The sequence below is a fragment of the Haemorhous mexicanus genome, chromosome 1 (assembly GCF_027477595.1).
Source record: "Haemorhous mexicanus isolate bHaeMex1 chromosome 1, bHaeMex1.pri, whole genome shotgun sequence".
Classification (NCBI taxonomy): Eukaryota; Metazoa; Chordata; class Aves; order Passeriformes; family Fringillidae; genus Haemorhous; species Haemorhous mexicanus.
The window spans coordinates 83,499,653-83,524,769 of NC_082341.1; the positions used below are offsets into that span (position 1 = coordinate 83,499,653).

A 25,117-nucleotide genomic window follows, 5' to 3' on the forward strand; every position below is an offset into this window, starting at 1 on the left:
CATAATTTTAGGATGGATCAACAAGACCTACTAGTCAGAAGATATTTATCTCTGTGTACATGCTGTTTTCACATCTTTAGCATTTATCAGTAAGCCTCTCATTTCATTATTCTCATTTGTTGTGGCTTCCATTTCATGCAGAATTAAGATAATATATAGCTTTTGGCCATTCTGCTTTTTGTTATTGTAATTTTACCATTTTCATAAATGGTTGAACTAGAACACCTATATTACGTTTCTTTTATTTCCAGTGTATCATCCTTGGCTTTTTGAGATATTTTTCCTATAGACTTATGGTTTAACCAAATACATTTTGTGCATTATAGTTGTATTTATATTGATTATATAATCAATAAATAATCAAATAAATTAAAAAATCAAATCAATTAAATAAATAATCAAATCAATAAAAAAATCAAATAATTTTTCTTTCCACTTGCTGACTTTACTGTACTGCAAAACTAGAATTGCCTTTCACCCAGAACTTTACCATCTCAATTGTGGAATTGTGAAATTTTGCTTAATAGTTGACTCCTGCAGAATTTATACTTTACATTTCAGTCTTACTATATTTTTCTTCCAGCGAATTGAATAAAATTTTCTTCTTTCATGTGAGTTACTTTCTTGGAAGAAGTGAACAGGAAGTAATCTTTTGGTAGTTTATTTCCAGGAGATTTGGCAGCATGTCTGGTCATACCTTGAGTGTCTGAGTTTGCTGAAACCCCTATTTCTTGATTCAGGCTTTCAATTGCAAAAGCAAGTGGGTGCTTAGGATGGGTTATGGAGATTTTCTGCGATATTATTATACTTTGACATCTTTTTTAAAAAGGCCTAATCCTGAATCCATGTCTCCTGGAACTGTGTGTGCCATCTTAATGTTCGTCTAATTCATGTCTGTGTCTATTGCAAAAGTATTTATTGTTGTCACATTCAGTTTTTATAGCTTGCAGTTTCACAAAGAAAAGGGTAAAATGCTGGATTTAGCAACCATTACTAAGACGATATACTTTTGAATATTTATGAATTTTTAATTGTTTTTTACTTGGATTGTTCAGGAACATACAGAAAACTAGTTTTATACTTTTAGCTGTAGTCATTCTGAACGTATTCACTGCAAGAGATTGAAATACATTGCTGTGAAGGAGGTGACTGGAGCATGCTTTTTGTGTGCTTTCATTCAGTTCCCACTGATACCAGTGGAAATGTTTACCCTTGGGTTTGAGCAGGCTCTTGACTAATGGGTTTTAATTATAACAGCTGAGCTAGAAGAGTTGTTCAGTGCTGAGAATATAAAGCAAAATGCTTACTGCCTGCTGGATCTCCGAAGGAGTAAAGGATGTTGCTTTATCTCAGTGTTAGTTGTCTTTTCTTCTCATTAAGTGTCCTTCTGTTTGCAGATTTATGTAACATATTTGCTTTCCTCATTCATTAAGCACCAAATGGAAACAAATTTGCCAATTACTGCCAGTGTCAAATCAGTTTAGTTTCAGCATGCAAAATTTGTCTTGCTCGCTGCCACCATATTTGGAAAAGAAGCAGGGCTGCGTGCTAAGAGGTAGTAACTGTACTTCAGAATTGTAATTTCATTTTTCTTTCTCATTCTTTGTTGCCTTCAAAGCATACATTTACTGGAATAAAGCTGAACTGGGTTAAAAAATGGCAGTCCAGGGCATAATCTCAATAACAATTTGAAAAAATGTTGTTACCTGTCTTATGAGGAGCATAATGGCTCTGCACATGTCATGAAAATTGGCAATGACTTTTTCTTTGGACTGCCAGATTTATTAGTACTACATTTCCTATGTGTTTTTTTACTGTCATGCTCATTTCTTTAATTTTATTTTAGATATTTTCTTGTATATGTGCTTTCTGAACGAGTTCTCACATGCTAGTGACACATGCTTTAAAATGTTAAACTGTTTGATTTGTAAATCTAAATGTAATCCTGCAAGTTTTACTGAAGTGGGCACATCTAGGTAGGAATAGCTCTGATTGCTCTCTGAGTGCTAGTTTGACACTTAGCCCAGGATTATTTATGTAGTCACAGTCAATCTGTGCTGTCCATTTGCCCAGTTTATGTTGCTAAGGTGTTTTTACTGTCTCTTGCACATTGCTTTTCTTGTTCAATTTTCCTTCTGCTGGCTTTATAAAGCTAAAAATATTTTAATTGGTTATTGGCTGCCACAGGAAATTGAAAAATGTACACTTAGGAGCTCTGCCTCTTGATCATTCACGTGAATGTAGACGTTTTAGTCTCCTTAACACTTCTAGGGTCAATTTTTCTAATTTCACACTGAATATAATAATGTGTAGAAGTTTTGTGCTCTACTCAATAAGATAAAAATCTCATTTTCTGCCGGGGTCTCTCTTTTTAGCCGGTTAGAGTGACCCCGACTAAAGTTCGAAAGTTTTTTCAGCCCGGTACTTGAAGAAGAAGTCAGGGCTCTTCATTTTTTCGGTCTCAAGATTGTTTATTGCATCTTATCTATAAAGTTCTTTCTCCCTGTCTAGCTGAGGTCCGTTTGGCAGGACAGCTAGAGGCACTCCCCCCTCCTCCAGGGCGGTGTTATCTTTATATACTACAAACTACGTGTACAATATTTACAGTTATTTTCCAATACTTATCATCTATATTAGACAGTGAGTTTCTACTTTAGACCAATCTAAAAGTGCTAACATCACTAGACAAGATGGAGGTAGAGAAGAAGAAGAAGAAAGGCTAGACACGCTTAAATCCCTCCATCTTGTCACTAGAAACTCCTATACTAAAAATCTTAAAACTTACATTTAGACTCTGTAATTATTTTATTCTTACACTATTTACACTATTGTGGCTTTTGTCTCTTTCTATAAAGGTGACAAGTTATTCCGTGGTTCATAATCGAACCCACTGGTGTTCTGGGCTGTGTGCTAGGGTCTCTGAGCCCCCTGGCAAGGGTCTCAGGAAACTCCGGACTCCCAAAGGAATGTCTTGAGTTCTGACATCTCCCCCTTCTGTTTGCACTAAGAAGACTTCTTTGGCAGCTTGGTTGACAACCCGCCATATACACAAAAGAATGCATGGCGCAATGAACAAGAGAACTAAAAACTCTACTAAAATATAACAAGCAATCATCTAACAACAGTTCTACAACACTACTGATTCTCACACCCATGAAGAGACCCAAAGTCCACAGTCTTCTGTGGGCAAAACACAAGGGTTGGAATCTCTGTGCAGTCTACATCTCTACATCTTCTTTTCTGCTTATGGAATGGTCAGCGTTCTCTTGCCTACGCTTCTTGTCAGCATTGTCTTGCACTGGATGGAGTTTCACATTCTTCACTGAGATTCACTTGGACTTTTGTACTTGCTAAAACACAAACAAATCTACGCCCCCGAAGAGACTGGAGGATTTTCTCAAAATCTCGGAGGTGAAGAATGGGTCTTGATATGAAAATAAAACATTGATCAACTTTGTTTCAGTCTCTATGCAATTGCATAGGGAAATGTAAAATGACAGCAATTAGAAATCAATTAGATAATACACATAACCAATAACACATCTGAAATCATACAATTGTCAAACACTACAACACTGAACTGTTATCTCAGAGTCTGTGACAGCTGATGAACCTTACAACAACAGAGAAGTGGAGAATCTATGTCTGGATTCATGTTTCTCCAAACTCTTTTTGAAAACAGGCTCAGCTATCATAGACGGTTAAATTGCCAAGCCAAAAGGACTTGAATACTTTTTGATGCAGAAAACATCTGGGCTGATTGTCAATCACTCCATTCAAGTAGAGCTAGGACTTGGCTAGAGCCCGAACTCTAATTGATGGATATCACTTAGCACATTCTTAAAATGAGACTCTTAAAAACAGCAATTATGAATAGGAAACCTTAGGATTAAAGATCTATCAAACTATTAAATAATTGGATCCTTCTGAAACTTCTGTTGGGATAGAAATTCTTCAAACACAGTAGACTTCTTGAATTCTTGGCTGAAGTACCTCTGTAATAACTGAAGAAACAATAAATGAAAAAAACTACAAAAGCGGCAATTTGGATTTAAAAGAAATCTAAAAACCTGTGAGTAGTTAGGAAATAAAGACAAGATTCTGAAGAGACGTGGCTTCACACAAAAGAGATAGTGGAACACTGGCTGGCTATAAACACTACAATACTTTGATAATAATTCTTATCACAAATTTTGAGAATTCTCATTATATAATCAACTTATCAACAGGAAGTATTTGAAGGAGTTAAGACAACTTTTTTAAAGTATTCATATAACATTAATAGCAATCTTTATTTATCAGTATTACCTATAAAATCTAAAAATAACAAAGGTTACAAACTCACTGACAACAATCTCTAAAACTCTGAACTATTGGAGAATCAGCTGATGACCCCACAGATAGGATCTGATTGATGTTTCTCAAATGCTCTGTCTTCAGAGACACTTTGAGTAATTGAATCTTTACTAATACTTCTATCTTTATATGGTGCCGTCTTTCTCCCTGAGAGGCATTTTTCAAAATAGATTTCTATCTACATCATATTTGGAATAAAATTGATTTGCATTGATTTTCCCTTCTTTTTTCTGTATCTTGGGCAAAAGCTTGGTGCTTTCTTACTTTTCTCTGATTTTTGGACAACTTTTTTTTTCTTTCTACGCCCATCTTTTGCATTTGAGACTTGATCATTTGATAAATGCTGTTTCTGTCACTTCTGTGGGACTAGCCTGTTGAAGAGCTCGGTGTGCCTCACTCAACATGTGCTGCACCCGCGAAAAATTTCCAACTTGAGATTTGATGGAGGCTGAAACTGTGTGCTGGCTGCTGCGGTTGGCTGGGTGCCTATTGCCCTGGGATCGGAGAGGGGTGGTACCTGGGGCAGCCTCTGTACCCTGATCACGCCCCGTCTCTGCCTGTGCCGTCACGGGAGTGTGGACAACCCCGCCCCGACTGCGCCTCCCCTGCGCTCGTCTCGGCGCAGGCGCGGTCTCGGAAATGTCCTTCTCTCTCTGATCGACACTAGTACAGCTCAGATCCCATTCTGGCCCCGTGCCAACACCCGCAGCCGGCGCGCGGTCCCTGCTCGGCCGGTGCCCGTCTCGCGTCCGCGAACTGGGGAAAAAACCCTTCGCGCCCCGACTTCCGGGTCCTGCATCATCACTACGCGTCTCTTGCGTCTGCCTACGGGCACCGCTTGGAGCCCTGCAGCTGCTCCAAGTTTACCGCCCGCGTCTGACGTGGACGCTATGATTTGAGAGCCCTTCCCGGACGTCCCGCGGGTCTCGCCCTGCGCGCGCGTCCCTGGCACCGCGCCAGCTGAGGCCGCCGCTGTCGGTGTCATGCTCACAGCCCCCGCGCCGAAACTCGCGTCCCCCACTGCTTCCGCGCTCCCCCCGCCGCTCGCCGCCGCCGCCGCGCAGCCACGCTCGCCGCGAGCTGGGCTTTCGGGGTAGAGGAATTGGAGGCGGTAAAGCTGTTTCCCGCTCCCTCTCATCGGGAGCTATTTCCCGCTCCCTCTCATCGGGAGCTATTTCCCGCTCCCTCTCATCGGGAGCTATTTCTCGCTCCCTCTCATCGGGAGCTACTTCCCCGCTCCCTCTCATCGGGAGCTATTTCTTGCTCCCTCTCATCGGGAGCTACTTCCCCAGGGCTGGTTGGGACTAGAGACAATCTCTGCTTTGAGCTTTGCTCTCCTCTCCCCGCCCCTGTGGGATTCACAATTAATGACTTTTTAGCTCTACTCCGGGAACTTGCCGTAATTGCCTCTAACATGATCTTTGCTGGGGATAAAAGCTTCAAGGCCGTTTTACCTTTTTTCAGAGATTTTCACAAGGTGTGTGGCTGCCAGACCTTGTAAGGCTGACAAAATCCTTAACTGTTCCTGAGAGCATGTCCCCTCCATGTTCTCAAATCTCAACCTTCTTACTAAAAGCTGAATCATTTGCAAGGTCCGTCCGGAGGTCGCCCTGGTCACTGGCCCCCCCGTCAGATCTGGATGCGAGTCTGTTTAGCAGAAGTTGAATCTTGGATCTTCTGTGTGGATTTTTTTTTTCTTTTTCTTTTTTTTTTTTTTTTTTTTTTTTTCTTTTTCTCTTTTTTTTCTTTTTTTTTTCTTTTTGGGAGTGCCTGCTTCTTTTCCTTGTCTTTTTTTGTTCTCTTCACGGGCTGTGTTTCAGCGGCTGATGTCTGGTGGCATGGCTGCCTGCCAACTGCCCACCTGGGTGCTTTCTTGCTGCTTAACGTGTCGTGGTCTCTCTTTTGCAGCCCATCTCTTGCAGCCGTCTCTCTTTCCGCCCATCCGGGTTGTTCTCTTGCCGCCCAGTTCTTGCAGCCCACCTGGGAATGCCAGATGCCGGGTCTTTCTTGCAGCCAAGCCAGGGAACGCCAGTTGCCGCATCTTTCTTCGAGCCTGCACAGGGAACGCCAGTTGTCGTAATCTCTCTTCGTGCCCACCCAGGGACGCCAGATGCCGGGGTCTCTCTTTTTAGCCGGTTAGAGTGACCCCGACTAAAGTTCGAAAGTTTTTTCAGCCCGGTACTTGAAGAAGAAGTCAGGGCTCTTCATTTTTTCGGTCTCAAGATTGTTTATTGCATCTTATCTATAAAGTTCTTTCTCCCTGTCTAGCTGAGGTCCGTTTGGCAGGACAGCTAGAGGCACTCCCCCCTCCTCCAGGGCGGTGTTATCTTTATATACTACAAACTACGTGTACAATATTTACAGTTATTTTCCAATACTTATCATCTATATTAGACAGTGAGTTTCTACTTTAGACCAATCTAAAAGTGCTAACATCACTAGACAAGATGGAGGTAGAGAAGAAGAAGAAGAAAGGCTAGACACGCTTAAATCCCTCCATCTTGTCACTAGAAACTCCTATACTAAAAATCTTAAAACTTACATTTAGACTCTGTAATTATTTTATTCTTACACTATTTACACTATTGTGGCTTTTGTCTCTTTCTATAAAGGTGACAAGTTATTCCGTGGTTCATAATCGAACCCACTGGTGTTCTGGGCTGTGTGCTAGGGTCTCTGAGCCCCCTGGCAAGGGTCTCAGGAAACTCCGGACTCCCAAAGGAATGTCTTGAGTTCTGACAATTTTCTAGGAAAAAAAGACAAGAAAAATGTTGAGTGTCTGTTTTTCTTCAGGCTGGCGCTGTGTTTGTGCATTTATTCTTTAGAATCTTTGGGACAATAGCTTACTTTTTAACAGGCTGAAATGATGTCAGAGTAGAAGATGATAAAAAGAAATTATTAATTTGATAATCTGTCCTTAAAAGGCCTTATCAGGCATAAATTTTCAGCAGATATCTAAAGATGAAGTACACATAGCAACTGAAATCTGTATGATGTATGGTCCTGAAAACTAAACACATGAGACCCGACTGCTCACATATTCTGCAACAGAGACTGCAGTTATTTGTAGAGTGAGATGGGACATTTATGTGATATTCCTGTGAGTCTGATACTACTGAGTTAAGAGAGCAATTTATACCAGCTGAGGATTCAGTTCAGTTTCATTGGAAGAAAGAAAAGGTTGTTTTGCACCAGCAGTGAAGTTGGTTTCTTTGATATCGGAGTGAAAAAAGTACAGTGATGGGTGATGGAAGTTTAAATGCACCAAGATGAGGAGCAGGCCAGTTATTTATGCTCCCTGCTGAATACTTCGGGGGAAGACATTCTGTGAAAGTGAAGGTGTTTTTTGTCCTTACAGAGGGAGTGTAGAAGTGTTAGACTATAATGCATTAGTTCCTGGTGTTTTGGTGGAAGTCTTTCAAATCCACTTGCATGTAACTTGTTGGTGAAGCTTTGTGTGTACACATTGTTCTGCAAAGTACTGTTTTCTTTGCTTATCCACTTCAGGTCTCTTTAGGATGCAAATTCAAGTATTATAGCTATTTCTTTGTGCTGATTTAACAGTATAATAATAAACATTCTCTTTATTTTACTTTCACTTGGATTCTTGATCTTAATAACCCGCCTCCTGCATTTTGAATAGTTCTCTTTAGCAATACTCCCAGAAAAGACTAGTGACATGGTTCCTGTACAGCCACAATTTAAGTAGACCATACATGTACCAGAGTCAATAAATAAATATTCATAGCTGTTTCTGAGAGTCCATAAATAAAAATAGCCATGATGGCCATGGTGGTTGTCTTTCTGAGTTAGATGCAATTTGGTTTTTCTCCTCTCCCCTACCCTGCTGTCTCATTAAAAAAAAAAAAAAATTAGGATGTAAACTGCAGGTTCTGACCATCTGTGCCCATTCACAATACCTCCTACCTCTTTGGAAAGAATTAGAATTATTATCTCAAAAAATTTGGCCTAATTTTGATTACACACCTATAAGTTACATGGATTTAATATTGCAGAAAATTCATTAATATTTCAAATATTTAAAGTTCAAGTTTAAATTAACTCATCTCTGTATCATCTAGAGGTTTTTTTAAGAGAATTTAAAAAAAAATTATCAATTGGTGTTTCATATTTTGTTATGAATAAATTAGGATGGAAGTAATTTATATTATTATTTTAAAATCCTTTTTTTTTTTTTATCTCTAAAACGTTATTACTCTGTAGTAGCATTGGAAAATCATAATTCTTTTAAAAAAGGTAACAGGCAAAAGAGAACTATGGGGTATTACTTCTGTGAAGATGCAGTGGAAAAAATGAATAATGAAAAAAGAAGAAGAGGTGTGATAAGAACTATGAAAGAAAGAAAATAATGTCAGAGGAGGAATGTTTCTTGCTTGTGGTTTGCCTGGACCCCTCCCAAGGTCTATAGGTGCAGTGATGGTGCTGTAGAGAAAAGGCAGAATGAGAAATATTTTTGCAGTAGATGCGCAGGCTTTTGAAATCTGTGCTTGGTTGGTTTGCGTGTAACTCCTGCTGTCTGTGGGAAAACATTCTTAGGCTTTGGAAAAATCAGGCCACACAGGGCAAGACTGTGCTCCAAATTATGAAAACTCAGGGGCTTGTACAGATTTGCCATCATACTGGGATCCTGTGCTTCAAACTTTACATACATGTGGCTGAGCTAATTGCATGGGGTTCCCACCTTTATGGGGAGAAATGGAGAGCTTTAATCTGCCTGTCCATGTGTTCTGATGGAGCCATCCAGCACTGGTGACATGGATCTGCCAAACCTCTGAGTATTTCTTCCCATTGATGCTAAAGGAAGACTGGAGCAATGAATCAGATGTACATGCATGCAGTGTAAATATCGATGTTATTCATGTTCAGCCAGACTTTCAGACTGAAAATCTGTTTTAGAAATTAACTTAGTCCTTATCCCAAAGGGCTGCATATTAAGACAGCCTCTGAAAGAATTTAAAGCCCTGAATACCTGTCACTTTGAAATTTTTTTCTGCCTTTATAGTAATTAATTATGTTTTCTGTTTAAACAGTGGTATCATTTGGGTTTTTCACTGAAACATTAGTAACAATTCATTTTTATCTGCTATTTTTTTTAACCCCAGAAACTACCTCTTCAGATTGAAGCTTGAGGATCTGTCTCTAATACAGGTATGTTTTATTTCTGTTTCCTTAATTCCTCTGCAAGATGAAGGTAACCAGATGTTTTAAAGCAGATAATCAAGATATTCATAAGCTTCATTGCTACACATAAATATGTATCTGTTTTTGTCCTTTTTCTGGTCCCTTATTATATAAGTCATATTATCCCTTTTAATTCCAGATTAGCTTTTGTCCCAGGCCATACAGATCTGATGTTGCCTTACTCTGCTGTGATTTTGTTAGAGTGGGTTTTCATAGTATTCATTAATACAATTTAAAGTTAACTACCTTTAGGTTCAGTACTGTCCCTATTAATTCATGAATTAATACTATACAGATGAATATAGAAAAGTAAAATGCTTTCAGGTAAGGCTGTCCTTGTGATTTGTAAAACAACTGTGTATGTTTTAGTTAGACTTTCAGATTTTACTTGCCTTTATAGCAACAAGATCTGATGTTAGCTTATTTTTATTCAAAATTGCAATATTAATAAATATTCAGTTTTGTTGCTGGTGTTTAAAGCTGTGACACACCAAGCACTTTTAATATACAGACTTTGGGCTGTCTACTTTCATCTTCTGTGCCATATTCAATATCTTGACAAATAATTTACGTCCTAAAGATTCTTGTTGAGAGGCTGCCCTAAGAGGTGCTGTTGTAGTTTATGCTGCTAATTCATAGACTGAAGTTCATGGCTTTCCCTTGTTAGGACATATATCGGTAGGCTGAATTCACTAATGAGGGAGAAATCTGTAAATTACAGAGGTTTATAATTGTGCTGGTTCAACCAGACCCCTTCTCACTCCAATCAGAAAAAAATTACAAACTGAGCACGGAAATCATACTGCTGATGTTATAGTAGGTTACTGGGTTTCAGTCTTATGCCTTTAACCAGTCTTCTCAAGTTGACTTTTGGTAAAGTTTCTTATTTTATCTTCAATATTGTAGCACCACTTGTTTGCCTCAATATCTTCTAACATTCTTCAACAAATCATTAGAAAACTTGTGTTTCTAAATCAAAAGTGTTCTCTTTTTTTTTTTTTAATCTTTCACTAGCATATCTTTACTATCCCAACCCTACACCTAGTACTCAATTTTCCCCTTATTTTCACGCCTACCATTTTTACTCCTTCATGTTTTTTCTTCCCAAATCTTAACTTCCTTTTCTTTCCTTCTACTTCACTTCTAATTCTGTTAAGAGTGCCTCAGGACAGCCATTATCCAAAAGGTGTGTTTCCTTGGATATGCCAGTTTTGGCAGCTCCAAATCAGCTGTGAGGTGACTGAAGCCTTTAATTTGTAGGGTGAATTATTTCGGATTTCCAAACTAGCTAAACAACACATTCAGGTCTTATCTCGTAATCTGGTATTATGGTTAAAATAGGCAGGAACAAAAGTGGGAAGCAATGCAAAAGCTGTATGAAATGCTAGCAGAACAGAATGATGGAATTTCAGGGGAAAAATAAAGCTTGTTGCGGTTTAACTTGTTGGTACTTTATGTGCTAGTTAGCATTTGTTTGGCAAGGGACTCAGCACTTCGACATTTCATGTACCAACAGAAGAAATTTTCTTTTAATATTTTTCTTCACACAGTTTTTGTCATAGTAATAATGTAAAAAAGTCTCATTTAATCCTACTTATGTTGCTTGCTTTGATTTTTTTTTTTTTTTTTCACGTGAGCCAGCTTTTGTAAAAGTTTGCAGATGTTTCACAAGCTAACAAGCCATGTTTTCACATCTGGAAAAAGGGCACACAGTGAAGTGCTAGCTATGAGAGGCTTTCAGCATAGCGCAATAACAAGACAAAAAAAGCTAGACACAAGAAAATCCAGATACCTGTTGTTTAATTATCTTAGAAAATTGCTCAAGCTCTTGTTTTGCTATTGTGTTTGGGAATCAGGAGAAAAATTACTGACTTTTTCTCTTGCACAGCAAATACTTCCAACATGGAAGCAAATTGGAGCAATTTGCATCCTACTTATCTACAGTTTTCAATTAGACCTTTATAACTTTATTTCCTTAGCACTGCCACTTTGGTTTTGTTGTTTTTTTTTTTTAATAATAGCTGATTCATCAGTTGAATCTTTCTTATTGTACTTTTCTCTCTGGAAAACAAAGGGGATGCCTCAATCGAAATTTTGACCATTGACACACATCAGTTATTTTTGTCCAAGTTCATTTCCTCATCTGTCATGCCTGTCTGTTGGAATAGATTAGTTTGTGCACACAACTGCCACTGGGAAGACAGTTGGCTTTACGCTACATGTAATAAAGTGCAAAAGTAATAATCTCATATTCAGAGCAAAAGCATATTTAAAAATATTTTGTTTACAAATTAGACATTTTATAAACAAAGTGTTCTTTTGGAGCATCATCAGACTTTGCAAGATTACCAGATATTGTTTTGTAGTAGGAAAGCTTTCTAAAAAGGAATACATTAAATAATGACTTCGTGTTTACAAACTTTTTCAAAAATTTCTTTGGGCCAAAATATGTGTATGTCCTGTCTTTACAAGTGTATGCCTGGAAAATAGTTTGTAAACACAAGATAATCTTCCTTGGAAAAAACAAAAACCCAAACCAAAACCAGACATCCATTTGAAATTCAAATTATCACAAAAGAAAGGCAGAACATCTATTAAAAGGGTCCTGTTTCCACCAGTTTAGTGGAAGTTAATCCCTTGTAAAAGTGGGGTTAGTGTGCTTCCTGAGTGCATCAGACAGGATGTGTGTTTAATCATGAGCTGGCGCTGTGTGCTGAAACATCGCCACCCATTGTGGGTGCATCAAAGCTGTCATCCCACATGTCATGGTTCTGTGCTCTGTGCTTTATAGGAGGAGCATGTTGTTTGAATAAGCAAGTTTCTTATGATAATATCTTTAGCAAACCAGTATTTGATGTATCTCAGCAATTTTCTTTGTGTAGAAGAATAAAGAAAAATAGAGCAAGTGAAAGCCTTTTAAGCTCTTGACGGAGAAGCCTAAGAGTCAAATTGTTCAAAGCTGCCTGTTGGAATAATGCATGCATAATGATTATGGATTAGGGAAGAAGCGCTCTTTGGGGTTGTAGAAGGTCAAATATTTTATGTCTCTGCAGCAGTAGCAGGCTCACAGACAGAGAAGGCCTGACTCTGCATGGATTTGTTTTGTGAGCTTTGCTTTGTTATTGCTCACCTCAAGTAACAGTAGAATGATCTGTAAAAACATTGGCCAAGATAAAAGCTAGGTTTCCTGGAAACTTTGTTATATTTCCTAAAACATAAAAGCAGAAATCTAATTAGTAGTTTTTAAATGAGTAAATTTATTTTCAAAAATGTACTTTAAAAACCATGACATCTAGGAAAGGTCAGAGTTAATAGTGGGGCTTTGACATGATGTGGTGGGTGGCTTTCACAAATGTCTGTTCTCACCTTTTCTTTTTCCCTATTTTTGGAAAGGAGAGCTTCAAAATTCAAACATTTATTTGTGTCTACCTACATGACAAATTTTCTGATGTGCCTGTAAAGAGTAAAAAGCTAATACATGCTGGTTTATAAAAGTCTATGCTACAGTTGCCATAAACAGTATAAGCCAGCCTGCATAATCTTTCCACAAACATACAAAGTGTGCATCTTTTCTTCTTCCATAAGGTGAACTTCTTTATAAACTCAGGTCATTGAGGCATTTATAGGGCCCATGCTTGAGTTTGCCTTTCTCATTTAAATGTTCCATCTATGAAGCCTTTTTGCTATTGGAGATGCCCAGGAGGTTGAATATGAGCCTGTTCCACCTGCCTCTGTATTTACATAGCTCACCACAGGTCTTACTCTCATTCAGAATCTTCACATCTTTCAGTTAGAACAACACACACCTCAGACTCCACTTTTAAAGGCAATTTTAGCCCATTTTTGCTGAAAGATTCAAATTAAATTCTTTATACAGGCTAAGAAGATCATCGTTTCATTTTTATGTGTGTTATTCAACTTTAAACTCTGGAATCTTGAGGATTTTGGTTTATACATGTGTTTGTGCATATGTGTTTATACATGCACATGTATTAGCAAGGCATTCAAGGAATTAAAGGCAAGATTGGAACTTAGAATTTTATGGAAAAGGAGCTACTTTGGAGAACAAATTTTACCTAAGAGAACTCTTGTTATTGTTTGCACGTGTCAATAGTGTCTGAAATACAAGTTACATGTGATTGTTCACTTTGATAAGAGACATTAATGGTTAGATGGTAGGCTAAAAAATTAGTTAAGTAAATAATGCTACTCTTTGAGTATATATTTTGTGTGTACCTATGAGAAATAAAGAGGGAATTTGTTTCCGTGATTGAATTTTTAAAAAAAAATCATATGTATAACCTGAAATGCTTTTTCAGACTTTACCTGAATTTTAATACAGAGTATAGTTTTTTTAAAAAATAATTAATTCAAAATATTTTTTAGATAAATCAAATCATCACCAGGGTTGCAATTCCATTTTGAAAATAACAATTGTTTGCTATTGTTATAGACGGGTTACTATATCTTTTGTGAGAAGCCTTTGTAACCTTAGTTTTTCTTTGGTTAAGGTGGTACTTAGCCAAGTCTATAAAAAATGGAGTCACAAATCACTCAAACTCTCCTTACAGTTAATTTTTGGGTCAGTGCTCTTGAGTTCCCTTTGCTATCAACAAAATGAAAAGTTGTAAGTAGTTATGTAGGATCAAATCTTTACTTTATGCTGATGACAAACACTTGTAGTTATAATCAACAAAATCAGAGGCAATGGGAATGAAGCTTTAATATTTTAACCTCACGTTTTCCAAGTCAATAAATAGAATCCTTAAAAGGCCGCTTAATTATTTTTCTAAAAATTTTGTTTAATGTATTTCAATCCATTTATTTTGTGTTGTATTTTGCTTACAGTCACTATTTGTGTAACAGATGCTTGATTTGTGAAATACATGAAGGAAACCTGATGAATCATAATTTTATTTTAGGGTGAAGCAACTGTGCTGAAAAGGAAATGCAAGAAATATTTTCTCTGATATCACACTTTAGGGCATAAGAGACCTCAAGTAAGGATGTCCTTAACTGATGACAATCATACTTTGGCAATATTGAAATGCCAAGAAGACTGAGATTTAACATTCTATTTGAGTGTCTAAGCAAGGGAAAACCAGACAAAACAAATGAAAAAAACTCTCTTGGGTTCTCCTGTGCCTGGTATCTATTTAAGGGTGAGAGGAATAGAGAGCATTCCTCCCTACTACAGGAGCTTTTTTCCCTTTTTTATGTGAAGGTAGCAACAGTCACCAAAATACTGTTTCTTCTTAGGCCCTTTACATTTGTGTCTAGGACACACAATGGATAAGCAGCATGCATAAGTTAGTGTTACTTTTGATGCTGTTCTAGGTTCCCCAGAAGGTTGGAAGTGAAGAAAGCAACTTGTGCTTATAAAACTTTCCAAAGAACACTGAAGTGGCCAAATCACACAGAGTGACCAAAAAAATACTAGAGCTGGTGCAAATGTCTGTTTTGGTGCTAGGGATGAGCAAAGAGTGCAGAGGTATTTGGACTGTTACCTTTTGTCTAAATTGATGCTGAGAGCTGAGTTTAAAAAAGAAAAAAAATTAAGAAAAGGCAAAGGGTGGTACATGTACATATCACAATGCCACTGCTGTCAAGTACCTTTTCCTCTTGTTGGTACCTTTCTGGTGGCAGATTGTTGGATTTGATTGTACAATAAGTGCACATATAATTAAATTAGAGTATTGGAAATTTAAAGAAGATTTAAGTATTTGTGAAACCAGAGCTAGTCCTTTGTAGCAGGTATAGATGGACTTGGTGGCTAGTGTATTCTGGTTCTTTCTCTGTGATCCCAATAGTATTTTCAGTATCTTGTTTTCTGCTTGCATAACAATAGTTACTGACCAAATGTAGAACTTCATCGAAGCCAGAAAAGGATGAATTCAGCTAGCAGTGGGTAGTTTTACATATTTAATCTTTACCCAAATGACCTCTTTTACATGCAGCTGAAAGCTAGATAAAGCATGTTAGATCCTAAACCTAGATAAATCGTGTTAGATCACACAAATCCTGATATTCCCTTTACAACATATTTGTGCAGAAATCAGTTACCAAGAGGCAGTACTTCATTTCTCCTAAAAAAATTTCTGGAAACAGTTATTGAAACAGCTGGTGCTCTTCGCTTCACCTATATATTAGTCAGAGGAGGGCTACTGTTCCAAAACCATTTAGGTTGTATTTGGCCAAGTACTGATTCACTCTGCATTCTGAATTTTCTTTCCATCTGTGGGATTTTTCATCTGCAGAGGTGTGGTTACACATATCAGCTAATTGTTGAAGGGTTTTTTCCTCTGTGTGATGTTTTAGGTTCGTAAGCAGACCTGCACTAAAAAACTAGAGAGGGCATGCAGGGCAGCCAACTGGATGTGTTACTCTTCTGCTCATTTCTGCTTGTTATTCATTTACACTTGGCTTCTATGAAATTGGAGGGTTTTAGTCTCCAGAATTTGTGATTTCCTACCCATCAGTAGAGTTGAAATTAGTCATGTAAATTTAAAAAGCATCTAACTGAAGAAAAAGAGTGCTGGCAAATTGGCAGGGCTTTGCTGCTGATCTGGCTTATCTGTATATGTTAGTATTTTCAGAGATGGAGGAAAAGAGTAGAGAAAGAAAACCAGGCAGAGATGTAATTCTTCATTTATTTGCTATATCGGTCATTGTTTTGTGCCAGTACTAAAATACATGTGCAAGTGTATTCCTATACAAATGAGTCCATTTAGCCAAGGCGCTCAGCTTTTTTTATTCCTTTTTTTTTTTTTTTTTTTTTTTCCTCCTTACTTCTGCTTGTTAGGCTACATTTCTTGTATATTTACAGCAATCTTCTGTTCTGGTTTTGTGGTAAAGAAGCAAAATAGGTACTAAAAATTTTTCCCTTCCACTGGAGTAAAGCTCCTATTTTCTTTAGGTATTAAAAATTTGTGGGTTTGTTTATGTGCATTTTTTCTTTCCTTTGTTTGGTTTTTTTAAAGAGAAAGGGGAAGCCTGGATCTCCTGATGATACAATATGAGGACATTTGTGCTCATGACAAGCAGAGGTGATATCAAAAAGTATGTGTGTACACTTTACAGCTTATACTCCTGAAACAGCTGTTTTGGATTTAATAGTGGAATAATTTCACCCTTCCTGATACTTTTCCCTGGTATTAACTATGGGTGGTCAGCCACACTGCATTACGTGCACAAAAGGTAATTGTGGAAATGGCTTTTCTCAGAAGGTGACACTCATTCATGTTTTCACTAAAACTATAAATCTTTACAATCACACAAGAGTAATCACCAAGTAGAATCTGGTTGAAAATAAATCAGGCTGCTGCTTTCAAATCTTTGGACTGTATACAACCCTGGCATACTTTAGCTAATTCTGGACTCAAAGAGCATCCTGTGACAACAGGGTGATATTTATGGAGGGACACAAGCTCTCTTTGACTATCAGCCTCTTTCAGTGTCACCTCTATACTGAGAAAATTCAGAAATGTTAGGAAACTGTAGAAAATGAGAGCAGAAAAATATAGAGACTGAAGGCAGATTGTCTTAATTCTTATATTGTCTTGTCAGGTGGAGATTTTGCCACAAGCAGTTGCTGATGGAAAGTTCCAGGTCTTTGGCAACTGGATACTGCAGTGCTGAGCAATTTAGAAAAGAAGTGGCATATGCAGTATGCTCTGGAAGACGTGATATCTGTACCAGAGTGTCTGCAAACATGTTTATTGATTTTTTGCTTACAGACCATGATAGTTCCTGCTATGGAACTTCATTGTGTGTTCTGGCCTGTAACAATTAGTTGGAGTTCCAACCACGGTTTGTATGCCATGCATATTCAAAGAGCAGGCTTAAAGACACGTTTTTCAGCTACAGGGGAATTGTCTTTTGCAATACTGCAGAGATCCATTCAACAGTTCTGCAAGGTCAGGAGGGATAGGGCATAGATAATTTTAGGTGATGCTACAGAGAGGAGATGAGTTCATCTTACCCCTGTGTGTTAGTGATCATCAGTACGTGGCATAAAGGCATTGGTTGGTGTGTGGTGTCCCCTGCAATTGGTTGTTGAAATTAAAAAAAAAAAAAAAAATTAAGGAGACCAGTGTTTAAACCTTGAGTAATAGAAATATGGTGGAGCAGCCTCATGTTCCCTCGCCACAGGGCAGAAAAATTTAAGATACACATCTTGACCCTCATCTCTAAGGAGCCTTTGACTTTAAAGGATGCACCCAACTGCTGAACTATGGGAAGAACTGGCTGTTTCCATAAGGCAAAAGGTTCTGTTCCCTTCATTCCCCATGAAGAGGTGTAAATATTTTCAAGGTTAGGAGACAAATTTTTTCTCCTACAGTTAAGGAGAACTCAGGATTTTTAAACTTTTAAAAACAAAGCAGCCATACTGAGACTGAGAGAGATGGACACTTGTTGCTATAACCTAGGTAGAAGGAGGGATTTGAGGAACTTGCAACAAGAAGTTGGCTGTTGAGGATTCCATGCAGGAATGTGTGGGAGGGAGGGGCCTACTCTCCTAAATGGTTCAGGGCACTGCTTCCAGTGTCTTGCCTGCCTGGTCAACACTACTCAGCCCAATTTATGAGGTGGGTTGTTGCTTCTAAATGTTTGAGAGAGACACTGCTTAGTTGTAGCATAGGAAGCTAGACCTGTTCTGAATTGAGATTGAAAGTTGTTTTACTCTGATAGGCTTATCCAATATTTTGGGACATCTTTTACCTTCATTTTGCCTTATCCTTATTTTTCTGCTGCCTTTTCCTTACCCCTGTTTTAGTTCTCTTCTGTTTTGGCATGTATTGTTTTACCCATCCCAGATGGTACCTCAATATGATGCTTCTGCTGTCAAGTCTGGGAGTGATAAATCATGTCAAACTATGGAAATCAATCAATTTATTAAAATTGATAGCTAAATGTCCTTTGAAATGTCTGGGTTTTGACACATATATGAGATTTTTGTATTAAATGTTTTGTTTATCTGTAATTTTGAATTCATTTGAAGGCAGGCAAATCTAGACCCCCACAGACCACAAGCAATTCCCAAATGCTCAGTGGAATGAATTGCCCTCTAAAGGGCATAATCTTACCCATAAAGCAATTAAAAGAAATAATGTCATTGTTTATGTTGTCAGTATTTTACCTAAAGTTTACCTGCCTTCAAATCACGGTGCTTTTAGGTGTTTGCCCTCAAAATGGAGCTAGGAGTCTGAGCTTAAATGTTTAGACTCTGTCTGGTGGATGAGGATATCTGTACACCCAAGCACGGGATCCACTGGTATCTGAGTTCTGAACTTTCTGATGCTCTTGAGGAAGAATGTTGAGTGCACAGGGAAGAGTAAATGAATAAATGCCACCTTTTTCTTTTTTTTTGGTTAAGCATCTCTATTGAATTTGACAATAAGATTTTTTTCTGGATCACACATATGCAGCAGGCTTCCATTGTGAGTAAATAGTATGTAAAATGTGTGTCAAGCTCTTTCTGTCATGGTTTCTGAACTCTGCAAACAACATGAAGACTGTGTGACCACTCTTGTACTTTCTTAAGCAAGGCTGAATTGAATATGGGCTGATCTATTACAGAGTTAAGTTGGTGTACGTTTATGTCCTCTATGTTTGGTTTTTTCTCTCTTTTATTTTTCTTCCCTGATTTTAATACTATCTTCTTCAGTCAGTACTTCTGAATTTGGTATGTTTGCTCTAGTGCCTGGGAAAAATTTATTTGCTTCTCCAAATCAGGGATGTAATGGTGGTTGGTACACTACTTTTCCAAACAAATAATCAAAATACCAAAAGAAAAGAACAGACCATTACAAAGTTATGGAAAATTGAGAAATTACAGGGTCTGTACTTCAGCCTGTTCCTATATATTGAGATATTTATAACAATTCAGATTTATATAAGTAATGAAAACTAAATAGTTCAAAGGAAGAAAATTAAAAATTGAGTTTTACTAGAGGTTAATATTTATACCTACAGTATGTCTATATTCAGTTTTGAAAATTACCTCCTTGATGAAAACCTACAGGTTTTTTTTCCCAGGGCATAGCTACCGTTTTAGTAGTCAGAAATAGTCAGCCACAAAACTGTTCATATTTTGGTTTAGGTTTTAAACTCTCTGATTCCTTTAGGTTTACTAAAAATCAAATGAAAGACCTGAGAAAATCTCAGAATTTCATATAAATGTGGGTACCCAGGATAAAGTAACCTTATGGAAATCACTTCTAGGACAAACCAGTAAATGCGTCAGAAGCAAAACAAATTTCTGTTAATTATTAGTTAAATACCAACTTCATAGTGGCATTGACCATTTTTATGTGCTATGTGATTCAGTTTCTTAATACTTTAGTTTCTAAATGAAAACTAAGGTGGGCATGAGTTTTCAGAATTTTGAAATCACCTTGGAGATAATTTGATAAATTAGTAAATATTTCTAGAGGTAGGATGGAGATTAATTTAAAGGTTTTGCATTGTTTTGGAAAAAAAAAACCCAGATTTATATTTTTATTACTTTCTGAGCCTTTGAATTGAGCATTTTAAATTAAATACAGTGTCTGGTACATCTACGTCACATTGGTTTCTGTTAATTGCATTTAAATATGAATGACAGGATGAAGCCACGTTGAGTGGAAATGCAGTAGCTGCCCAGTATTTGTACACAGCATCGCTTCTAGGGTATCTGTCTGTGGGAATCCTGCTGGTAAGGGTAATAGCTCATAAGCTCCAAGTCTTTGCCTAGATATTTGGGCAATTCTGAGAGTGATTCTGTGCCTCCTCCCCTTTATCTCAGGCACCTGAAATGATGAGAGATCAAACTCTTCTTACTTTTCCCCCCACTTTGTTACTATGAGAACTATGAAATCAGGAGGAGAAACTTTGAGGGAAGTGGAACTGTGGAAGCTCATCTGCATGAATGCTCAGACTTTTGCACACATTTTACTTTCCATTGTTAAGATGAAACCTTTCTCAGGGAAACTCTGTGGCAGCAGCTCTCTGGCCACAGAGAGCAGGCACAGACTTTCCCAGAAAAATCCTGGGAAGCTGTGTAGACACTGTGGGAAACTTAGAGGAAAAGAGTTCAAACAATTATTATCTTTCTTTCAGTAACCATTGTGTCTAGATATGGTTCTCTAGAGTGTGTTATTGATAGCCACCAATAGTGTGTGAGAGGTTTTCACTTTAAGACCAATCAGGTATTAGGTCCACCATTGTTTCTATAAGAACTGTGGATTTCCAACAATAAAGTGTCTTTCATGCCTTCTGAATCATGGAGTCAATGCTAATTATTACCTGGCTGGGGGCCTCCTACCACAAAACTCTTTCTGACTCCTATGTGCATGGTTATTTTTGTTACTCAGTAGAATTATGCATACTCTTTTTTCTGAATACCTAGGCAATAAAAATGACTGAATTAAGTTTTACACTGTCAAATTCACACAAAACCTTTCACAGTGGCATTTTTTCTTGCTTTAATTAGGCTAGGATTTATTAATGAAGCTTTTACAATATGCCAGGACAGGTCTGAAGAAACAATAATTCTGTATGTTCATAGAAGATCAAAAATATGCCATCATATATTTTTGAAGACTGCTCTAGGCATGGTTCCACAGTCTTTTCTCACACATCTGACAGTGGTGTTACTTATAGAATATTGTGCATGAGAAAATAAAGCTGAATGAGTTGTACTCGACAAAACTCTGCATATGCATTGACAAATTAAAGCTGAGTGGAGAATTTCACATGCTAATGTATATGGTAAACTCATAATTTTTTAAATTTTTTGACATAATATGGTCCATACTGAAAACAGCAAGGGTGTCAGGAGACCATCATGGGTGCACAATGAGTTTCCAACTAAGCTTAATCAAAATAAAGAAATATTCTAGTGGTGGAAGGGACAGGTGACTGGGGAGCAATACAGAAATCCCTGTCCAAGCAGCCTCGGGTGGGATGAGGAAATCCAAAGCACATGTGCAGTTGAGTCCCATGAGGGATGTGAAGAGCAACAAGACCTTTATTTAAAAAAAAAATAAATCAGATAAGAATCAGCTGCTTTTGTGTTTCCTCTTGGAGTTGTACTTAGATTATTATACTCTAGTTATCCCATAAAGAAGGCTGAGGAATAAATCTGAAACTTGGGAACTGATGCATGGAAAATCATGTGCAAAAAATCTACAAAAGCAGGCTTACTGTGTAAACCAAGTATATTTTTCCACTAAAATTTGTAGTTTCATTGATTTTTCTGCTATATGCCCAGCTACAACAAACAAAAAGAAGAATTGCTTTCATTTTGTACAGGAAGAAAAAAGTTCAGTCATTTTTATTTCTATAAAATTACATACAAAATGTAAGAAGGTATTATTCATTGTACAATTGCACTTTAATTATTTGACCTTAAAGAATGATAAATCTACCCAGGCAAATGTTGAAAAAATAATTTTTTGTCCCTCACAAAAATTGCTGAAACTTCTGTCATGAAGTAACAGGTAGCACGATGAAATGCTGGTTTCTAGTAGTTACATTCTCTCTGGGACTTGCAGAGAAGAGTAGCTGGACAGGCTGGAACACAGGTAAAAATATATTCCTGTAAATTAATCCAATCAGACTAAATCTCTATAAATGCATTTTAGAATTGGTGCAACATAGAAAGCTCACTCATAATGCTATGGAAGGCCTGTCTCTGCTAATCACCTGCACGAACTGGGAAAGAAAATATATCCTGCAGCCTGAGAAATCATGCTAGGGCAAACACATCTTGCAGATGGAGTTAGGGAGTTTCCAAGAGGGAAAGTTCAATGTTTACTGCAAGAAGGTAAAAATTTGTTATTTGTTTTTATCTGTGAAGAATAAGTAATATTTGCCAGACTTTTTCAGAACAGCAGGTATATGGGTAAAGCAGAACATAACAGAAAGGATCATGATGTCCTTGCTGGGAGAACCAGCCATGCATAAACTCCCTGCTGATTCTAAACAGCCAGTTGAAGAAAAAGTGCCAGGAAACTGGAGATTACCTCTTCAGAAGAAAAAAATAAATCAAAAAAACCCCCAAAAAACTAAAACACAGATTGAATCTGGTTTGTGTAGAAAATCAGAGCCAAATAGATGAAAGAGCTTTAGTCAGTGTAGCACAGAAAATGGAGTCCTGAAAGATAAAATCTGAGGAGAAAAGAGGATTAAAACTAGTAATTTCTTCAAGAAGAACATCTGGTCTGGCTAAATACACTGCACGAAAAACAGCCCTTTTAAAATGGCCACAAAATGGTCACAAATCTATAGAGTACCTCTGGAAGCCAGCCAACAGGAAAAAACCTTCAGCAACAAACACACGTGATTACCATGGCAGAGAAAACTCACTGAGCTCTGGAGCAAGGTGGAGGCAGTGCAAATGTGTGATTAACAGATTGGAGGAGGAAGGCCAATGCTGTTTACCAGGCTGTTACACATAGTTTTCAGCCAGCATTTTTGCAGAACAGGTGATTGAGGCTCTCCAGATGCACATGTGCAAATGGCTTTGTGGATCCTGGGTGTAATCATTGAAGTTTCTTGGCTGAAACGTAATCTGCAAAGACTTGAATAAGGCCCAGGGAGTATCTGAAGTCATCCAAACTCCTAAATCTTCAGTCAGGGCAGCATCTTGGTGCTGTGCCTCTGGGATCACACAGCCCAACACAGCCCCTCTGCTGCCTGTATCTGGCCTCTGAAATGATGCTGATGCAGACAGTGAAATGGAGTGGCTAAATAAAAATATTTTTTGTCTCGAAAGTAGGAAAGGGAAAAATGAAACAAAGAGCATCTAAATCAAGTGGTTTTCAAATGGCTCCTCCTGTAGGAAAAAACCTGATTTTCTTATGTATAATGGACTTAGTACAGCTGATAGGCTGATGTGCTCCTCTTATGCAGGGCAGGGTGTAGCATGCAAATATCAAACTTCATTTTTAGAAGTGTTAAATATGTCTGAATGGAAACCTATTTTGGGGCCACCGCAGCCCCAAACCATAATGTGACTAGAATAAAATTAAGATAATTTAATTGGAAAACTGAATTTATCAGTCAATCCTGTTCCTAAAAATTCCCTTGATTCTGAGGTAAAACAGGTGGGAGGCCTTCTAGGGAGATAATAAAAACTGGCTTGGATGTGATCCTGCACACCCTCCTTTAGGAGAATCTGCTTTAACAGGGGAGGTGGACTAGATGACCTCCAGAGTTCCTTCCAGCCATTCTTAAGCGATGACTACGGAAAACATGTAAGGGATTGGAATAATAGAAGAGATGAACTATTTTTCTGTCTCATTCAGAAGAAAGTTTTTCATATTCCTAATAAATATTTTGTATTTTCTGTGTGAAGTAGAAAATCTCAGAGGCAGTGAGAGCTGGAAAGTGAAATAGAATTACCAGTCCAACAGCTCGCATACTGCTTTTGAGTGTAAGACTTACTCATGTCTTTATTTGTTATCTGATTCACAGCATGGATTTGGGTCTCTCTTTCCTGTAGCTTGAGTTTCCTAAACAGTAGTACTCAGAAGACTCTTTGGTTTTTCTCATTTTGCAGATATTAAAATCAAGCTCTGAAAAGATTTTTTAGTAAATTTGTAATGGAACTTGGAAAAGCTTTTGGGAATGATTCAACACTTTCCATAGTCATCATTGTTACTATTGTTGGAAAATCCCTTTCCAGATTTGATGCCTTTGTCTAACACAGGCTTATGGTTTTGAGAGAAAGGAAGCCCACAGGACTTCTCAAATGTGACTGTGGCATGCTTCTGGGGTGACAGGGCGAAGGGCTGTTAGAGCCAGCTAGTGTTGCTTTTGCTGATATTTATGTGGTGTAGCTGAATTTTTGAAACTCTTCAGGTCTGTCATTTTGAGTCATTGATAGAAGAATGAGTGTGTGGGTTTGGATAGTGCTGCTCTGCTACCCTTGCAGCCCAATGTAGATCTTGCTGGAAGTGCTGTAGTGGCTGTGCATATGTGTGGTGTACCAGAGGTGCAATAATCTCGCTAGCATGGGGATTTATGGCAACCTCAGCTGTAGGAGCATGGACTTCTATGCAGACTGTGCACCAGACTTCTTAATATCATGGCACTGGAGTAGCAGATGTTTGTGTTAATTGAAGAGTGTGGAGATATCCTTTACTTGTCTGTGGTATACACATTGCTTTAAAATGCCTGTTGAACAGACAGTGTAATTTCTGTGGGGAAGTTTATAAATACTGATGTTACTGATTCTGATGTTAAAGCACTCTTGTAACAGCCACGGGAATATTGGTTGAGGCTCTTTTCCTGCTGGAGTTTGTTTTCTCTCCTGTTTTGTTTTCAGAAGGGGAACACAAAAGCAAGTTCTGCAAGTCTTCAGACCAGTCAGAGCATATTTGGTATAAGTCACATTGAAAAAGGGTCATCTAAATCTATGTTTTTTGTCTTGAAAGTAAATAGACTATAACAAGTACCTTCAGCAATTTTTAGAGAAGTGGAATAACTTCTTTTGTATTTGTCACCTGCTTGATTAGTAGAGACATCCATAACGTTCTTGAGATCGTGAAGAGGGTTTAATTCTTCTGGACAG

The 25,117-nt window shown here is 37.8% G+C and overlaps 1 protein-coding gene across 10 annotated transcripts in view; it reads left to right on the plus strand.

Moving 5' to 3' along the window:
* The window catches only part of SEMA5A (semaphorin 5A), a 320,230-nt gene that overhangs the window by 123,009 nt on the left and 172,104 nt on the right, over positions 1 to 25,117 (plus strand). For all 10 annotated transcript variants that reach the window (XM_059854936.1, XM_059854946.1, XM_059854910.1 and 7 more), the window contains one exon: positions 9,480 to 9,525. In XM_059854936.1, coding sequence (XP_059710919.1) covers positions 9,480 to 9,525 — 46 coding nt within the window. The remainder of the gene's footprint in view (positions 1 to 9,479; positions 9,526 to 25,117) is intronic.